At 49.4% G+C, this 18473-nt stretch overlaps 1 protein-coding gene across 1 annotated transcript in view; it reads right to left on the bottom strand.

Annotated features, from left to right (window-relative positions):
- Nucleotides 1-16402, bottom strand: part of LOC139244057 (hepatic lectin-like) — a 54513-nt gene extending 38111 nt beyond the window's left edge. The window contains exons 1-3 of the mRNA XM_070870959.1: nt 16357-16402; nt 12747-12818; nt 4915-4989 (exon numbers count right to left, since the gene is read on the bottom strand). Coding sequence (XP_070727060.1) covers nt 4915-4989; nt 12747-12818; nt 16357-16402 — 193 coding nt within the window. The remainder of the gene's footprint in view (nt 1-4914; nt 4990-12746; nt 12819-16356) is intronic.
- Nucleotides 16403-18473: the final 2071 nt, after the last annotated feature.

The following is an 18473-nucleotide window of genomic DNA, read 5'->3' as shown; positions in this document are numbered from 1 at the left end:
GCTGCCTCCTCCACCTCTGCAGACTGCTGCTGCCCAGCATCTGGCTCCGCTGCAGGCAGCCTCCTGGCCTGCTGGCCAAGTATCTGGCGTAGAGGGTCCGCGTACCTCACTCTCCTCCTTAGGGGACGCCCTTGCTGAGGGCCATCGTGTGGCACCCCTCTGTCTCCATCTCCCTGGCCCCCTCCATGCTGTGCCGCAATGATACCTGCGGCCCTTGCCCGCTGCCTCTGCAGCCTTTGCCCCCGGTGCCACCTTCTCCTCCGTGCCTTAGCGGTGCACACAATGTGCAGGAGGCGTTGGCCTGCAATCACTGCCCCCGTTTCAAAGCCCTCCACAAGCCCAGCCTCCTCGAAGTGGCCTCCGTGTTCTGCAGGTGGAAAGCGCCTCCAGCACTTGCAAAGCAGCACTGTATCCTTGCACTGCGAGTGAAACAACGGGAAAAGTCGCGGACACAAAATCAACTGAAAGCAACACACCTTTAAGGCACTCTGGCGGTGTGCATTAGGAGCTATGCACCACCCGAAAAAAGCCACTCTTGGCACCGCCCAGCTGTGGGACGATGTTTATACGGCAATGTCGCTTCCGGCCCGGGACCTCGGCGGTTAGTGCAGTGATGACATACTTAAGAGTGCTGGCCATCACCGCCACGGAAGTTGGGGGTGATGCACACCGCCGGAAAACCACAGCAGGGCAATTGGGCTATCGCTGGCCATTCCATGAAAAGTCGGCAGCCACTCCACTCTGCAGCATGGTCGCTGATTTCCAGTGACAACAGGCCTGAAGGGAAGCGGCAATTTCAGTCCCTGAGGGTCCAGTAACGAGGGCCACTGCGCATTCTGCAAGGCCTCCACTGAGAGCCGGGCTGCACGATGGCGGCGTGGACCACGTGAACATACAGGTAGAGAAGCCGACTCATGAGTCACCAAAAGAAATAAGAGGATGGCCCTGTGCACTGGCGACCTCCCCTTTGACATCCGTCCTGCGATTGGATGTCGGCCAGCCTCGTGGGACGTGGAGCAACTTTCCCCACAGGATGGGCGCACGGCGCTGAAGAGTCGTCGGCCCGGGGCACTACAATAGTGCGTAGTGACACATTTCACCGTGGCAGCCCATCCGCAAACTCCCAGACTATTTCCCGGGAGCCGGTAACGCCCCGCAAACCCCCCCCCCCGGGCTTGTGCCCGTTAACAACCCCTGGAGGCGCTAACGGACCTCTGAAAAAAGGACAATTTTGCTCCCCAGGTGTTCAGTAACACTCGGAGTGTACAAAAGCACATTGTCCATGCCATAACACACAGGGTATATCACAAATCGCTGAGAGGGCAATAACACACTGGGTTGGAATCACACACTGGCTATATAATAACACACAAGTGTAAAATAACGACAGGATGTTCAGTAACACATTGTGTGTGTTCAATAACACTTTGTGCCATATCACACTGGATGTGCAATAATTCATTAGGTGTATAATAACACAACGAGTGTCCAGCAACTCGGGTCTGATGGGGGTGATTGGTGTGGGTTTGGTGGGGATGTGGTGCATGGTTTGATTGGGAGACTAGGGAGATCGAGGGGGACAAGGCAGTGACATGGGGAGAGAGGGAATCGGATGTGAATGAGAAAGAGGGAGGGGAAGAGAGGGAATCAGAGGGGGATTGAGAGAGAGTAAGGTGGAATGAGAGAGGCGGAGAGAGGGAATCGGAGGGGAAATGAGAGGGGGAGAGAGAGAGACTAGGGGAGAGAGTGATATTGGGGGAGAGAAGGAATCGGGGGGGAATTGAGAGGGCGGGGAGAGAGGGAATCAGAGATGGGGCAGAGAGGGAATTGGAGGGGGAATGAGAGAGACTGGGGGATGAGAGGGAATCAGAGAGTGGGAGGGGGAATGAGAGGGGGGTGGAGAGGAAATCAGGGAGAATGATAAGAGAGGGAGGGGAATGAATGATGGGGAGGTGAAAGGGAATCGAAGGGAGAATGAGAGAGGGGGAGAGATAGAATTGGAGGGGAAATGAGAAAGGGGGAGAGAGAGACTGGGGGAGGGAAGGAATCAGCGGGAATGAGGGAGGAGGAGAGAGAGGGGGCGAGAGAGAGAGACTTGGAGGAGACGGAATCAGTGGGGGAAGGAGAGGAATGAGAAAGGGAGGGGAGGAGGAATGAGAGAGGGGGGAGAGAGAGACTGGGAGAGAGCAGGAATCGGACAGAAATGAGGTGGGAGAGGGGGGATTGAGAGAGAGAGAGATGGGAGAGAGACTGGGGGAGAGCAGGAATTGGAGGGGGAATGAGAGGAGCCAGAGAGAGAGACTGGGGGCGGGAGAGGGGGAGAGAGCAAATCGAAAGGGGAATAGGAGAGGGAGAGACTGGTGACAGGGTTAGGGGGGAATGTGAGAGTGGGGGGGGAGAGAGACCGAGAGAGAGGGAATCAGAGGGGAAATGAGAGGAAATCAGAGGAGGAATGAGAGAGTAGTGGGGGAGAGAGAAAGACTGGGGAGAGAGTGGGAAATGGAGGGGGAGTGAGAGAGGTGACAGAGTGAGAGACTGGGGGTGGGAGAGGGGGAGAGAGCAAATCGAAGAGTGGGAGAGAGGGAGAATGAGAGAGGTAGAGGGGGAATGAGAAGAGAGAGGAAGGGAGAACAGGAAATAAAGGGGAGAGAGAGACTGGGAAGAGGGAGTGAGGGGGAATAAGAGAGGGGGGAATAAGTGGAATTGGAGGGTGACAGAGAGAGAGAAGGGGACGGGACAGAGGGCGAGGGGCGGAGAGAGGGAATCTGAGGGGAATGAGAGGAATTGGAGGGTAAATGAGAGAGAGACTGGGGGAGACAGAGAGAGACAGACTGGGGAGAGAAGGAATGGGAGGGGGAGAGAAAGACAGGAGAGAGAGAGGAGGAGAGAAGTAAAATGGAGGGGTAATAAGAGAGACTGGGGAAAGAGGGAATCGGAGAGGGATTGATAGACGAGGAGAGAGAGAGTCTGGAGTGAGAGTGAGACTGGGGGAGGGAGGAGATTGGGTTGGAATAAGAGGGGGGAGAGAGAGGTCAGAGGGGGAATGAGAGGGGGCGAGAGATAGGGAATCGGAGGGGGAATGATAGGAAGGGGAGAGAGAATTGGAGCCATAATGAGAGGGAGAGAATGAATCGGAGGGAGCACGGAGAGTGAGATAGTGGGAGGGAGGGATTCAGAGGGGGAATGAGGGGGAGAGAGAGAGAAAATCAGAGGAGGAATGAGAGAGGGTGGGGTAGAGGGAATTGGAGGGAGAATGAAGGAGAGAGGAAATTAGAGGGGAAATGAGAGGGAATTGCAGGGGGAATGAGAGAGAGGGGGAGGGAGGGAACTGGGGAAGGAGAGAGAAGGAGAAGGGGGAATTGGTGGAGGAATGAGAGAGAGGGAATTAGAGGGGGAATGATAGGGAGGGGGGTGAGGAAATCAGAGGAATGAGAGAGAGAGGGAAGCGGACAGAGAATGAGAGAAGGGGGGGGAAGAGAGGGAATCTGAGGGGGAATGAGAGAGAGAGGTGGAGAGAGGGAATCGGAAGGAATTAAGAGATGGGGGAAGATAGAGTGAATTGGAGGGTGAATGAGAGGAGGGGAGGGATTGAGGAGCATAAGAGAAATGGGTGAGGGGGGAGAGTCAGGTGGGGAGGGAGGGAGGAGAGGGCAGGTCAGGAAGTTTGGGGTGTAAAATACGGAGAGCCGAGTGGGGATGGGGAAGAGTGTGATCCAGGTCTGAAGGGCTGGGTGGGGAAGTGGGGAGTGGGAATAAGAGGGAGAATGTGATTCAGATGGTAAGACGGATCAGTCTTCCAACCTCACCATGTTCTCTCTCGCTCTCCTCCCCCTACACCTCGCTAATTTCTCGGAAATCTCGGTGCATGTGTGGCAACTGACATCACTGGACTGGATGAAATCTGGAAGTCACAACACTGTCACTATTCATTTCATACCCAATAATCCTGTTAATAATCCATGACCCGTACACAAAACCCTATCGATGATGGGGGTTGGGAAAAGGTCATAAATCCGGTGAGTGGGGAGAAGGTCAGTAACCAGGGCAGGGGAAAGAAGTTCAGTAACCAGGGCAGGGGAGAATGCCAGATACTTGGGTGGCGGGAGGTCAGGAGCTTGGGCCGGGTGGGGGCGATAGGTCAGAAACCTGGGGGTAGAAGTTAAGGAACTTGGGCGGGGGAAGGTCAGGAACTTGGGCAGGGGGGCAGTTGGGTGAGTGGGTCAGGAACTTGGGCGGTGGGGACAGGAACTTGTTTGCGTGTGGGAGATGGCCTTAACCCACGAGGGCGAGCCCTGTCTGTGTCAAGTGAGCTCTGTTCTGTCTGGAGTAGGCAGTCAGAATGGCTTGAATTACACTTTTCAAAGTAACTGATTATGCAGGCAGTGAGGATCTAATTACACTTCCAGAGAAACTGCTGGGTGTGCCTTGTCTTCCAAGGGGATCAATCAGCTCCTGGGAAATGTGAACCAATCAAATCCACTTATACTTGATTGGTTCAGATTTTGAGCACGAGGTGAGGATGTGTATTCCTTTGAGAGTTCTGAACACACAACACTTGGTGAAGGCAAGGAATCCAAGAGGGGTCAACAAATAAGCTGCGATGACTTTTGAGGCATTTTGGCCCCACCCAGCACTATCTCAGGACCTGGGTTTATCGAACCTTCTCCCAAACCTGGATATGTTCGAGGAGAGCTGACTTCACAATGCCATGTTGCACCATCTGCTGCAGCACAATCATTGACACACATCTGGATTAAGTTAAGCTCTTCCTATTAAAGTGAAAGTTACCAAAGCATGAAATGGTAACCTTGGATGACATGGACCCCATTTTGGATGCTTAGATGCCCGTGCTTCAACGAAAAAGTAATCACCACATGGCCCAATTTAACCACACTTGAATTTAAAATCACTTACTTGATTTCTGCAACTCAGCGAGTTTCTTCTGTAACTCGCGGACCTGTTGTTCCAATTCAGAAACAACTTCTGAAACTGAAACAGGCAGAGATTAGAAACATTGCTGGGGACAGGGACGGAGTTGGGGATGAGGTAGGGATGGAGACAGTGATGGGGAAGGGATGGAGACAGGGATGGGGAAGGGATGGAGACAGAGATGGGGAAGGGATGGAGACAGTGATGGGGAAGGGATGGAGACAGTGATGGGGAAGGGATGGAGACAGTGATGAGGAAGGGATGGAGACAGTGATGGGGAAGGAAGGGATAGAGACAGTGATGGGGAAGGGATGGAGACAGTGATGGGGAAGGGATGGAGACAGTGATGGGGAAGGGATGGAGACAGTGATGGGGAAGGGATGGAGACAGGGATGGGGAAGTGATGGAGACAGGGATGGGGAAGGGATGGAGACAGGGATGGGGAAGGGATGGAGACAGTGATGGGGAAGGGATGGAGACAAGGATGGGGAAGTGATGGAGACAGGGATGGGGAAGGGATGGAGACAGGGATGGGGAAGGGATGGAGACAGGGATGGGGAAGGGATGGAGACAGTGATGGGGAAGGGATGGAGACAGGGATGGGGAAGGGATGGAGACAGTGATGGGGAAGGAAGGGATGGAGACAGTGATGGGGAAGGAAGGGATGGAGACAGTGATGGGGAAGGGATGGAGACAGGGATGGGGAAGGGATGGAGACAGGGATGGGGAAGTGATGGAGACAGTGATGGGGAAGGGATGGAGACAGTGATGGGGAAGGGATGGAGACAGTGATGAGGAAGGGATGGAGACAGTGATGAGGAAGGGATGGAGACAGTGATGGGGAAGGGATGGAGACAGTGATGGAGAAGGGATGGAGACAGTGATGGGGAAGGGATGGAGACAGAGATGGGGAAGGGATGGAGATAGTGATAGGGAAGGGATGGAGACAGGGATGGGGAAGGATGGAGACAGTGATGGGGAAGGGATGGAGACAGGGATGGGGAAGGATGGAGACAGTGATGGGGAAGGGATGGAGACAGTGATGAGGAAGGGATGGAGACAGTGATGGGGAAGGGATGGAGACAGTGATGAGGAAGGGATGGAGACAGTGATGGGGAAGGAAGGGATGGAGACAGTGATGAGGAAGGGATGGGGACAGTGATGGGGAAGGGATGGAGACAGTGATGGGGAAGAGATGGAGACAGTGATGAGGAAGGGATGGAGACAGTGATGAGGAAGGGATGGAGACACAGATGGGGAAGGGATGGAGACAGTGATGGGGAAGGAAGGGATGGAGACAGTGATGGGGAAGGGATGGAGTTAGTGATTTGCAAGTTGATGGATTTACTTTCTGTTGGAGTTTGGAGTCTTTGCCTGCAGCCAGTGGCAGCAAAGCTCAGGATATTTCCAACACAAACAACGCTTGTAAAGGCACGAAAAGCGAGTACTGAGGAGCTGAAAGAACAGAAAGTGCTGCATTCACCAGCTCTGACAACCAGCCAAAAGGTAACTGAATACAACAAAATATTGCAACTCATACTGTGAGAAAAACTTAGGCAGGAGATGTGGTCATGAGGAAACGGTGTGTGGGAGCAAATATTTGTTCATGTGAATATCTTTCAGCATTTCACAAGTACTTTAAAAAAATGTTCTTTCTAAATATGTTTCTACATCAAAGTGAGACATAGCACTATTGACAATAAAGTCATCAAGTGTCGTCATCCCAGGGCAGGTACAGCATGGGTTAGATACAGAGTAAAGCTCCCTCTACGCTGTCCCATCAAACACTCCCAGGGCAGGTAAAGCATGGGTTAGATACAGAATAAAGCTCATCCTACACTGTCCCATCAAACACTTCCAGGGCAGGTACAGCACGAGGTTAGATACAGAGTAAAGCTCACCCTACACTGTCCCGTCAAACACTTCCAGGGCAGGTACAGCATGAGTTAGATTCCGAGTAAAGCTCCCTCTACACTGTCTTATCTCACACTCCCAGAGCAGCTACAGCACGTGTTAGATACAGAGTAAAACTCCCACTACACAAATCTGAATGCACGCAGCATTCGTAACAAGATAGATGAATAGAAATAAACGGGTCTGATCTGATGGCCATTACAGAGATGTGGTTGCAAGGTGGCCAAGGCTGGGAACTGAATATTCAGGGGTATTTGCCATTTCGGAGGGATAGGCAGAAAGGAAAAGGAGGCAGGGTAACTCTGTTAATAAAAGATGAGATCAGTGCAGTCGTGAGAAATAATATTGGCTCAGAAAATCAAGATGTAGAATCAGTTTAGGTAGAGATAATAAATAATAAGAGAAAGATGTCACTGGTGGGAGTAGTCTACAGTAGTCTACAAAATATTTGTTTAAAGTCTCTGCCATTTCCCCATTTCCCATTATTAGTTCTCCAGTCTCATCCTCTAAGGGACCAATGTTTACTTTAGCTACTCTCTTCCTTTTTATATACCTGTAGAAGCTCTTACAGTGTTTTTATATTTCTTGCTAGTTTACTCTCATAAATTATCTTCTCTCTCTTCATCATGTTTTGAGTCGTCCTTTGTTGGTTTCTAAAAATTTCCCAATCCTCTGGCCTTCCACTATTCTTCGCAACATTGTATGTCTTTGTTTTCAATTTGATACCATCCTTTACTTCCTTACTTAGCCACGGATGGTTTATCCTTCTCTAAGAGTCTTTCTTTCTTACTGGAATATATCTTTGCTGAGAATTATGAAATATCTCCTTAAATGTTTGCCACTTGCTATCTACCATCTTACCCTTTAATTTTTTTTCCCAGTCCATTTTAGCCAACTCTGTAGGACAGAGTATAAATCAAGAAATAATGGAGGCTTATAATAAAGGTACGGCAATAATTGATATTCATATTGATCGAACAAATCAAATTGCAAAGGTAGCCTTGAGGAAGAGTTCATAGAGTGTATTCGGGAAGGTTTCTCAGAACAATACCAGGAAGCAGGCTATTTTAGATCTGGTAATGTGTAATGAGATGGGATTAATTAATGATCTCATCGTAAAGGATGCTATTGGGATGAGTGATCATAGCATGGTAGAATTTCAAATTCAGTTGGAGGGTGAGAAAGCTAGGTCTCAAATTAGTGTCCGAAACTTAAATAAAGGCAATTACAAAGGTAGGAAGGCAAAGTTGGCTAAAGTGGACTGGGGAAAAAAATTAAAGGGTAAGACGGTAGATAACAAGTGGCAAACATTTAAGGAGATATTTCATAACTCTCAGCAAAGGTATATTCCAGTAAGAAAGAAAGACTCTTAGAGAAGGATAAACCATCCGTGGCTAAGTAAGGAAGTAAAGGATGGTATCAAATTTAAAACAAAGGCATACAATGTTGCGAAGAACAGTGGAAGGCCAGAAGATTGGGAAATTTTTAGAAACCAACAAAGGACGACTCAAAGCATGATGAAGAGAGAGAAGATAATTTATGAGAGTAAACTAGCAAGAAATATAAAAACACAGTAAGAGCTTCTACAGGTATATAAAAAGGAAAAGAGTAGCTAAAGTAAACATTGGTCCCTTAGAGGATGAGACTGGGAAACTAATAATGGGAAACGGGGAAATGGCAGAGACTTTAAACAAATATTTTGTTTCGTTCTTCACAGTAGAAGACATTAAAAGCACATGGCCTGCATCCTAGGGTCTTAAGAGAAGTGGCTGCAGAGATAGTGGATGTATTGGTTGTAATCTACCAAAATTCCCAGTGTTCTGGAGCGGTCCCAGCAGATTGGGAAACTGCAATGTAGTGGCCCTATTCAAGAAAAGAGGGAGACAGAAAGCAGGAAACTATAGACCACTGCATTTACCCTAACATCTGTCATTGGTAAAATGCTGGAGTCTATTATTAAGGAAGTAGTAGCAGGACATTTAGAAAAGCATAAAGCAGTCAAACAGAGTCAGCATGGTTTTATGAACGGGAAATTATGTTTCACAAATTTGCTGGAGTTCTTTGAGGATGTAACGAGCAGGGTGGATAAAGGAGAACCAGTGGATGTGGTGTATTTGGATTTCCAGAAGGCATTCAATAAGGTGCCACATAAAAGTTTACTGCACAAGATAAGAGCTCACTGGGTTGGGGGTAATATATTAGCATGGATAGAGGATTAGCTAACTAACAGAAAACAAAGAGTCATAATAAATGGGTCATTTTCAGGTTGGAAAACTAACCAGTGGGGTTCCACAGGGATCATAAGAACATAAGAATTAGGAACAGGAGTAGGCCATCTAGTCCCTCGAGCCTGCTCCACCATTCAACAAGATCATGGACTCAGCTCCACTTACCCGCCCGCTCCCCGTAACCCTTAATTCCCTTATTGGTTAAAAATCTATCTATTTGTGATTTGAATACATTCAATGAGCTAGCCTCAGCTGCTTCCTTGGGCAGAGAATTCCACAGATTCACAACCCTCTGGGAGAAGAAATTCCTTCTCAACTCGGTTTTAAATTGGCTCCCCCATATTTTGAGGCTGTGCCCCCTAGATCTAGTCTCCCCGACCAGTGGAAACAACCTCTCTGCCTCTATCTTGTCTATCCCTTTCATTATTTTAAATGCTGGGGCCTCAACTATTTACAATCTATATTAAATCTATCTTGGATGATGGGACCGAGTGCAATGTAACTAAATTTGCTGATGATACAAAGATAGGTGGGAAAGCAAATTGTGAGGAGGATCTAAAGAATCTGCAAAGGGATATAGATAGGCTAAGTGAATGGGCAAACATTTGGCAGATGGAGTATAATGTGGGAAAATGTGAGGTTATCCACTTTGGTAGGAAAAATAAAAAAGCAAATTATTATTTAAATGGGGAGAGATTACAAAATGCTGCGGTACAGAGGGATCTGGGGGTCCTTGTACATGAAACTCAAAAAGTTAACATGCAGGTACAGCAAGTAATTAGGAAAGCAAATGGAATGTTGGCCTTTATTGCAAGGGGGATAGAGTATAAAAGTAAGGAAGTCCTGCTACAACTGTACAGGGCATTGGTGAGACCACACCTGGAGTACTGTGTACAGTTTAAAAAAAATTAGTTCCTGGGATGTGGTTGTTGCTGACAAGGCCAGCATTTATTGCCCATCCCTAATTGCCCTTGAGAAGGTGGTGGTGAGTCGCCTTCTTGAACTGCTACAGTCCTTGTGGTGAAGGTGCATTCACAGTGCTGTTAGGGAGGTAGTTCCAGGATTTTGACCCAACGACAATGAAGGAACGGTGATGTTCTTCCAAGTCAGGAGGGTGTGTGACTTGCAGTGGAACTTGGAGGTGGTGGTGTTCCCATGCATCTGCTGCCCTTGTCCTTCTGGGTGGTATAGGTCGCGGGTTTGGGAGGCGCTGACAAAAAAGCCTTGGTGAGTTGCTCAGTGCATCTTGTAGATGATCCACACTGCAGCCACGGTACGTCGGTGATGGAGGGAGTGAATGTTTAAGGTGGTGCTTGGGCTGCCAATCAAGCGGGCTGCTTTGTCCTGGATGGTGTCGAGCTTCTTGAGTGTTATTGGAGCTGCACTCATCCAGGCAAGTGGAGAGTATTCCATCACACTCCTGACTTGCGTATTGACGATGATGGAAAGGCTTTGGGGAGTCAGGAGGTGAGACACTCTCCACAGAATACCCAGCTTCTGACCTGCTCTTGTTGCCACAGTGTTTATGTGGCTGGTCCAGTTAAGTTTCTGATCAATGGTGACCCCCAGGATGTTAATGGTGGGGGATTCAGTGATGGTAATTCCGTTGAATGTCAGGAGGCGGTGGTTAGATTCTCGATTGTTGGAGATAATCATTGTCAGGCACTTGTGTGCTGTGAATGTTACTTGCCACTTATCAGCCGAAGCCTGAATGTCATCCAGGTCTTGCAGCATGTGGGCACGGGCTGCTGAACTTATGAAGGAGGGAAGATCATTGATGAAGCAGCTGAAGATGGTTGGGCTTAGGACACTGCCCTGAGGAACAACTGCAGCGATGTCCTGGGGCTGTGATGATTGACCTCCAACCACCACAACCATCTTCCTTTGTGTTAGGTATGACTCCCCCAGATTCCTATTGACTTCAGTTTTACTCGGTCTCCTTGATGCTACATTCAGTCAAATGCTGACTTGATGTCAAGGGCAGTCACTCTCCTCTCAACTCTGGAATTCAGCTCTTTGTCCATGTTTGGACCATGGCTATAATGAGGTCTGGGGCTGAGCAGTCCTTGCGGAACCCAAACTGGGCATCAGTGAGCAGGTTATTGGTGAGTAAGTATTGGTTTCTTTATTTAAGGAGGGATATACTTGCATTGGAGGAAGTTCAAAGAAGGTTCACGAGGTTAATTACTGAGATGAAGAAGTTGTCATATGAAGAAAGGTTGAGCAGGTTGGGCCTATACTCATTGGAGTTTAATAGACTGAGAGGTGATCTTATTGAAACGTGTAAGATTCTGAGTGGGCTTGACAGGGTAGATGCAGAGAGGATGTTTCCTCTCACAGGGAAATCCAGAACTTGGGGCATAGTCTCAGAATTAGGGGTCGCCCATTTAAAACAGAAATGAGGAAGAATTTCTTCTCTCAGAGGGTCATGAATCTTTGGAATTTTCTACCCCAGAGAGGTGTGGAGGCTGGGTCACTGAATATATTTAAGGTGGAGAAAGACAGATTTTTAAAGGATAAGGGAGTCGAGGATTATGGGGAGAGGGCAAGGAAGTGGAGTTGAGGCCAAGATCAGATCAGCCATGATGTTATTGAATGGCGGAGCAGGCTCGAGATGCCAGATGGCCGACTGCTCCTATTTCTTACGTTCCAATTACACTGTCCTATCAAACATTCCCAGGGCAGGTACAGGGGGTTAGATACAGAGTAAAGCTCCCTCTACACTGTCCCATCACACACTCCCAGGGCAGGTACAGCACAGGTTCAATACAGAGTAAAGCTCCCTCTACACTGTCCCATCAAACACTCCCAGGGCAGGTACAGCACGGGTTCGATACAGAGTAAAGCTCCCTCTACACTGTCCCATCAAACACTCCCAGGGCAGGTACAGGGGGTTAGATACACAGTAAAGCTCCCTCTACACTGTCCCATCAAACACTCCCAGGGCAGGTACAGCACGGGTTAGATACAGAGTAAAGCTCCTTCTACACTGGCGCCCCCTACAGCACCAGTGGATCTGTTTCTTTTCTTTACACCAGTTGACATGGTCAATGTATTCGACATTGGCCATCCATGACCCCATTTTATGTTGTGGGCTACACTATGAACTGGAGTGAAACTTCATGCTTGACCCTTACGGCCATCACACAGGGTATTTATGTTTTTAGTGTCAGCTGTGGCTCAATGGGTAGCACTCTCGCCTCTGAGTCAGGAGGTTATGGGTTCAATCCCCGCTTCAGACGTGAGCACAAATTCCTGGTTGATGCTCGCAGTGCAGTACTGAGGGAGTGTTGCATTGCCTGAGGTGCTGTCCGTCAGGTAGCTGTAAAAGATCCCATGGCACTATTTCAAAGACGACCAGGGGAGTTATCCCCGATGTCTTGGCCAATATTTATCTCTCGGCCAACATTACTAAAACAGCTTTTCTGGTCATTACCACATTGCTGTTTACAGGATCTTGCTGTGTGCAAGTAGACTGCTGCGTTAACTACATTACAGCAGTGACTACATTCCAAAAGTACTTCATTGACTGTAAAGCACCTTTGGACATCCTGAGGTTGTGAAAGGCCTTTCTCCAGTCTGGGCTGGATTGGAAGCACATCCCAGATATGAATGGCCAGTGTTTAGCCCATCACCCCACCCCGTCCCTGTACGACAATTGCTCCAGTAACTCACAGTTTCTCATTCCAGACAGCTGGGTCCTGAAGGCCGGCGACTTTTCCTCGAGGGCGGCTGATAATTGTGAGACTGAAAAATTACAGTGAAATACGGTTACGTTTCATTTGTGGCCCAATTTGCACTCAATGCTCACACTAAAACGGTATTATTAATATGAAAAGTTAGTCCCTTATCTAACTGTGTTTCAATGGCATTACTGCACTTTCTGTAGTGCAAGAGCTATTCCAGATCAGGGGCAGTGCCATGGTCAGGGTCAGCGACAAGGACTGGGACAGGAACAGTGCCAGTGATAGGAACAGTGCCAGCGATAGGGACAAGGTCAGTGCCAGGAATACGAACCGGGACAGGAACTGGGACAGATTGAGAAAAAGAGAAGGATGCGGCAGCTAGGGTTGCTACTTGTAAGGAGGCAGTGACGGGTTCCTCAATAGACCCTTCGACAGAGGCACAGGGGAAAGCTGTGGGCTTATCCAAAGGGGGATCAAACCTGACAGTGCCAGGACAGTAGGCTGGGTTGGAGAAGGAATTGTGGGGTCAAATGACATTTGAAAAATGAAAGGTGACATGACTGGGTGATAGGAAGGGGAGTAGACAGGAGAGCAGAGAGGAGCGAAGAGACAAAAATAGAGATGGAAGTAATGGGCTTGGGTTTGATCTGTGGGGATGTGAAGAGCTGCAAAGAGAATGGAGAGAGAGTCCTTGGCCCAAAGCTCCCGTTGACCCTTTGAGGGGACAGAAGTGCAGCGGGGCGGGACTTCTCGCTGCTCTTTTTCTGTCTCCTTGATCCTTTCCCAAATCCTGTGGATGGGGTAATTGGGATATCCAAGATGGGCACACACAGCTGTAGTTCCCCGATGGAGGTGTCCACCGCACTGAGCAGGTGAACTGAGGAGCAACTCCCTGCAACTCCATGACAAGGCCCAGAGGCTAAAAGCAAAGATAAATGTTTGAAAATGTTGACCTGCCCCTCAGGGATCAGAGGGTAAACTCTGTGAAGGTAATAAGTCCCTTCAGGATCAATCACCTCCGTGTTCATTATTCATGGGACTTCTTCAGGACACAACTGGACCCGTGCCCGCTCTCAGCAGTGTGCCTATCACTGGGTCTATCGGGCACAATGGGCAGAATTCCTGGGCGTGTCCTGGAAAGCCCCAGACATGCCCCCAGTCAGTGCGATGTAACGGGGCAGGTCTGAGCGGGGCAGCCCCTCCATTGAGCACAGTTTCCCAGGGAAGTTGAAATGGCCTCCACACTAATAGCAGCCAGCAGTCACATTGCAGTTCTTCACATCTCCACAGATCAGAATCTACCCTCGTAAATCCTTTTAAAAGGGAATTAGACTTTTAGGGAAAAAGAGTAAGATTGCAAAGAGTGCGGGGTGCAAACAGCGATGGGATTAGAACAGGTGGCTGATGTGGCTCAATAGGCTCTGCTCAGTCAGTTATTAAAATAGTTTAGCCTTCTTTTGTACATCACAGGACTCCGAATTACATTTATTCATGAGGCTCCCGTCTGAGTCAAACAAGTGCCTCAACCACCCAAGAAAACATCAGCATTAAAATGTCCGCGGGCCAGTGAACGAGCAGGAACTTTACTGTTTGTGTTTATAACAGTCCAAAAAGTACTTCATTGGCTGAAAAGCACTTTGAGAGGTTCGGTGGTCTGAAAGACGTGATATAAATCCAGGTCTTTTTTTTCAGTCCCATTCCGTCCAGTTACTGTCAGGCAGAAGGAGGTAAGAGTCTCCCTAGTAGGGGCTGGATTTTCACTATGTTGCCGCCTATGTTTGTGCCCCAGGGGGCGGTAATGGAGGCGGGGATGGTTTCCGGGCGGCCGGCCAGATCCCAGTGTCCCGCCGGGGGCACAGAGCAGCACTGCCTGGGAGCATTAAACCGGCATCCTTTGAAATCTGGCGCTTTCACCAAAAACCTTTTCCCTTCCTTTCAGGTATCAAGGATTGTAAACTCCAACAACTCTTGGACACCAATGCCCCTCCGAAACCTTCTCCCCGACACTTCCCCCTGATCCCATCCCTTCTTCCAATCTCATCCCCTGCCATGTTTTCACTATCGCCTCTGACCTTCCTCTCTCTGACCCCGAACGATCAGTCCTCAGCAAAGGTCAGAGCTTCATCCCCTTACGCCCCTACCTCAATGAATTCCGAGCTCGGCACAATGCTGAGCTCTTTTTCCGCCACCTTCGCCTTCTTGCCCACTTCTTCGGCCAGGAGTCTTCCCCCCACACAGCCGACCCTTTCTCACGCTTTCAGAAATCTCGCTCTACCTGGACCTCTCCCTCTGGCCTCGAACCCTCTCTAGACCTCTTCATTGCAAATTGCCGATGATACATCGGCCATCTTAATTTCTCTGCTCCCCTCACTCACTCACTCCAACCTACCTCTATCTGAACTTGCAGCAATCCGCTCGCTCAGATCCAACTTCAACCTTGTGAATAAACCTGCTGACAAGGGCGGCGCTGTTGTTTGGCAAACCGACCTCTACCTTGCAGAGGCTGATCGCCAACTCTCTGACACCTCCTCCGACCACCCCCTGAACCATGACCCCACTGCCGATCGTCAAGCCATCATTTCCCAGACTGTCACTGACCTCATCTCCTCTGGAGATCTTCCCTCCACAGCCACCAACCTCATAGTTCCCCAACACCACACAGCCCACTTCTACCTCCTGCCTAAGATCCACAAACAGGACTGCCCCGGTAGACCCATCGTTTCAGCCTGTTCTTGCCACACAGAACTTATTTCTTCTTATCTCGACTCTATTTTCTTCTCCCCTTGTCCACTCTCTTCGACGCCCTTCGTCATTTTAACAGTTTCCAGTATCCTGGCCCCAACCATCTCCTTTTCACTATGGACGTCCAATCCCTCTACATTTCCATCCCCCACCAGGATGGCCTGAGGGCGCTCCGATTCTTCCTCGAGCAGAGGCCCAACCAGTCCCCATCCATCACCACCCTCCTCCGTCTGGCTGAACTTGTTCTCACATTGAACAACTTCTCCTTTAACTCCACTCACTTTCTCCAAATTAAAGGTGTTGCTATGGGAACCCGCATGGGTCCTATCTATGCCTTTTTGTGGGATATGTGGAACATTCTTTGTTCCAGTCCTACTCGGGTCCCCTCCCTCACCTCTTTTTCCGGTACATTGATGACTGTATCGGTGCCGTTTCCTGCTCTCGCCCTGAACTAGAAAATGTTATTCACTTTGCATCCAATTTCCACCCTTCCCTCACCTTCACATAATCCGACTCTTCCCTTCCCTTCCTCGACTTTTCTGTCTCTATTTCTGGGGATAGACTTTCGACCAGTATCCACTAGAAGCCCACTGACTCCCACAGCTGCCTGGACTATACTTCCTCCCACCCCACATCTTATAAGGACTCCATTCCATTCTCCCAGTTTCTCCGTCTCCGTTGCATCTGCTCTGATGACGCCACCTTTCACACTCGTGCCTCTGATATGTCTTTTTCCTCAGCCAAGGATTCCCCTCCGCCGTGGTTAAGATGGCCCTCGACCGTGCCCGTTCTATTTCCTGCATCTCTACTCTCACCCCTTCCCCTCAGAACCATGACAGGATTCCCCTTGTCCTCACCTTTCACGCCATCAGCCTGCACGTTCAACGGATCATCCTCCGCCATTTCCGCCACCTCCAGTGTGATCCCACTACCAATCACATCTTCCCCTCCCCTCCCCTCTCAGCGCTCTGAAGGGACCGCTCCCTCCGGGACACCTTGGTCCACACCGCAGTCACCCCCTGCAGCCCCTCCCCATCCCACAGCACCTTCCCGTGCAAGTGCAGGAGATGTAACACCTGACCTTTTACCTCCTCCCTTCCCACTATCCAGGGTCCCAAATACTCCTTCCAGGTGAAACCGATATACGTGCACTTCTTTCAATTTCGTATACTGTATTCGTTGCTCATAATGTGGTCTCCTCTACACTGGGAAGACCAAGCGTAGATTGGGTGACCGCTTTGCTGAACACCTCCGTTCAGTGTGACCCTGAGCTTCCGGTCGCCTGTCACTTTAATTCTCCACTCCACTCCCACTCTGATATCTCCATCCTCGGACTCCTCCACTGTTCCAGTGAAGCTCAACGCAAGCTCGAGGAACAGCACCTCATCTTTCGTTTAGGCACTTTACCGCCTTCTGAGCTCAAGATCAAGTTCAACAATTTCAGAGCATAACCTCTGGCCATCTTTGGCTGTCTTCCCCCCCCATCTTATGTTTTGTTCTTCTCCGTTTTTTTAATCTTTGTCTCTAATGGCAGCTGGTCATTACTCTGCCATTCACACCAATCCCGCCCTCCTGTATGGCTCAGAGATGTGGACCATACACAGTAGACACCTCAAATCGCTGGAGAAATACCACCAATGATGTCTCCACAAGATCCTGCAAATCCCCTGGGAGGACAGACGCACCAACGTTAGCGTCCTCGATCAGGCCAACATCCCCAGCACGAAGCACTGACCACACTCGACCAGCTCCGTTGGGCAAGCCACATTGTTGGCATGCCTGACACAAGACTTCTAAAGCAAGGCTCTACTCGGAACTCCTATAGGGCAAGCGAGCCCCAGGTGGGCAGAGGGAACGTTTCAAGGACACACCCAAAGCTTCCTTCATAAAATGCAACATCCCCACCGACACCTGGGAGTCCCTGGCCAAAGACCGCCCTAAGTGGAGGAAGTGCATCTGGGAGGGCGCTGAGCACCTCGAGTCTCGTCGCCGAGAGCATACAGAAATCAAGCGCAGGCAATGAAAGGAGCGTGCGGCAAACCTGTCCCGCCCACCCTTTCTTTCAGCGACTGTCTGTCCCACCTGTGACAGAGACTGTAATTCCCATATTGGACTGTTCAGTCACCCAAGAATTCACTTTTAGAGTGGAAGCAAGTCTTCCTCGATTTTGAGAGACTGCATATGGTGATCCAGATTGACTTTTTTCTAACTTCTACTATTACCATTTCAATTCGACCCAACATCCCCTTTGTCTCTCTAATCTCTCCTGCCTTCCACCCTATCACAGACCTTCCCTTTTGTTCTTTCTCACTCTCCCCCTTTCAGTGCTTGAGAACCTGTTCTTTTCGAACATTTGGCAGTTCTGACGAAAGGTCGTTGACCTGAAATGTTGACTTTGTTTTTCTTTCCACAGATGCTGCTTGACCCGCTGAGATTTCCAGCATTCTCTGGTTTTATTTCAGATTCCAGCATCCACAGTATTTTGCTCGTACATTGAAATTTGCTGTGTGCTCACCGTATAGCGTCCCGTAGTGTGCCACGGTGGGACGGCCTGGAAAACCAGGTGATCAGAGCTGTCCCAGCAGCGGTGAGTGCTGGAATTGGTGAATGAGGTAAGTGTGATGGTTTTGTTTTTGCGATGTAGCTTATTGTGGGATGTTTAAGGTATTGGGAATGTTTGTTGTGCTTTCAGGTGCGATTTTTTTTTGCCACAGAATCCTCTCCTGGAGCACTCCGAGGCCGGCTCTTTGGCAATGGATTTTCAGTTTGTCAGCCGGCTTAAAAGAGGTGTAACGCCTCCCTTATCGCTCTGCCTCACACTCAGGGCCCAGCTGGTGAATTTTGCTGACTGAGACGCAAACTGTACCCAGGCTCACTTTACCGCCCTGCCGCCATTACCACCCTGAAATGAGCAGAACCGAAAATCTAGCCCTATGTGTGTATCTTTGCTCTAATGCTGTAAGGAACTTCAACC

This window comes from Pristiophorus japonicus, unplaced genomic scaffold, assembly GCF_044704955.1.
Source record: "Pristiophorus japonicus isolate sPriJap1 unplaced genomic scaffold, sPriJap1.hap1 HAP1_SCAFFOLD_201, whole genome shotgun sequence".
NCBI classification, from domain to species: Eukaryota; Metazoa; Chordata; class Chondrichthyes; family Pristiophoridae; genus Pristiophorus; species Pristiophorus japonicus.
Note: the sequence above shows the minus strand (reverse complement) of the source record. Positions and strands in the feature narration are given on the sequence as shown.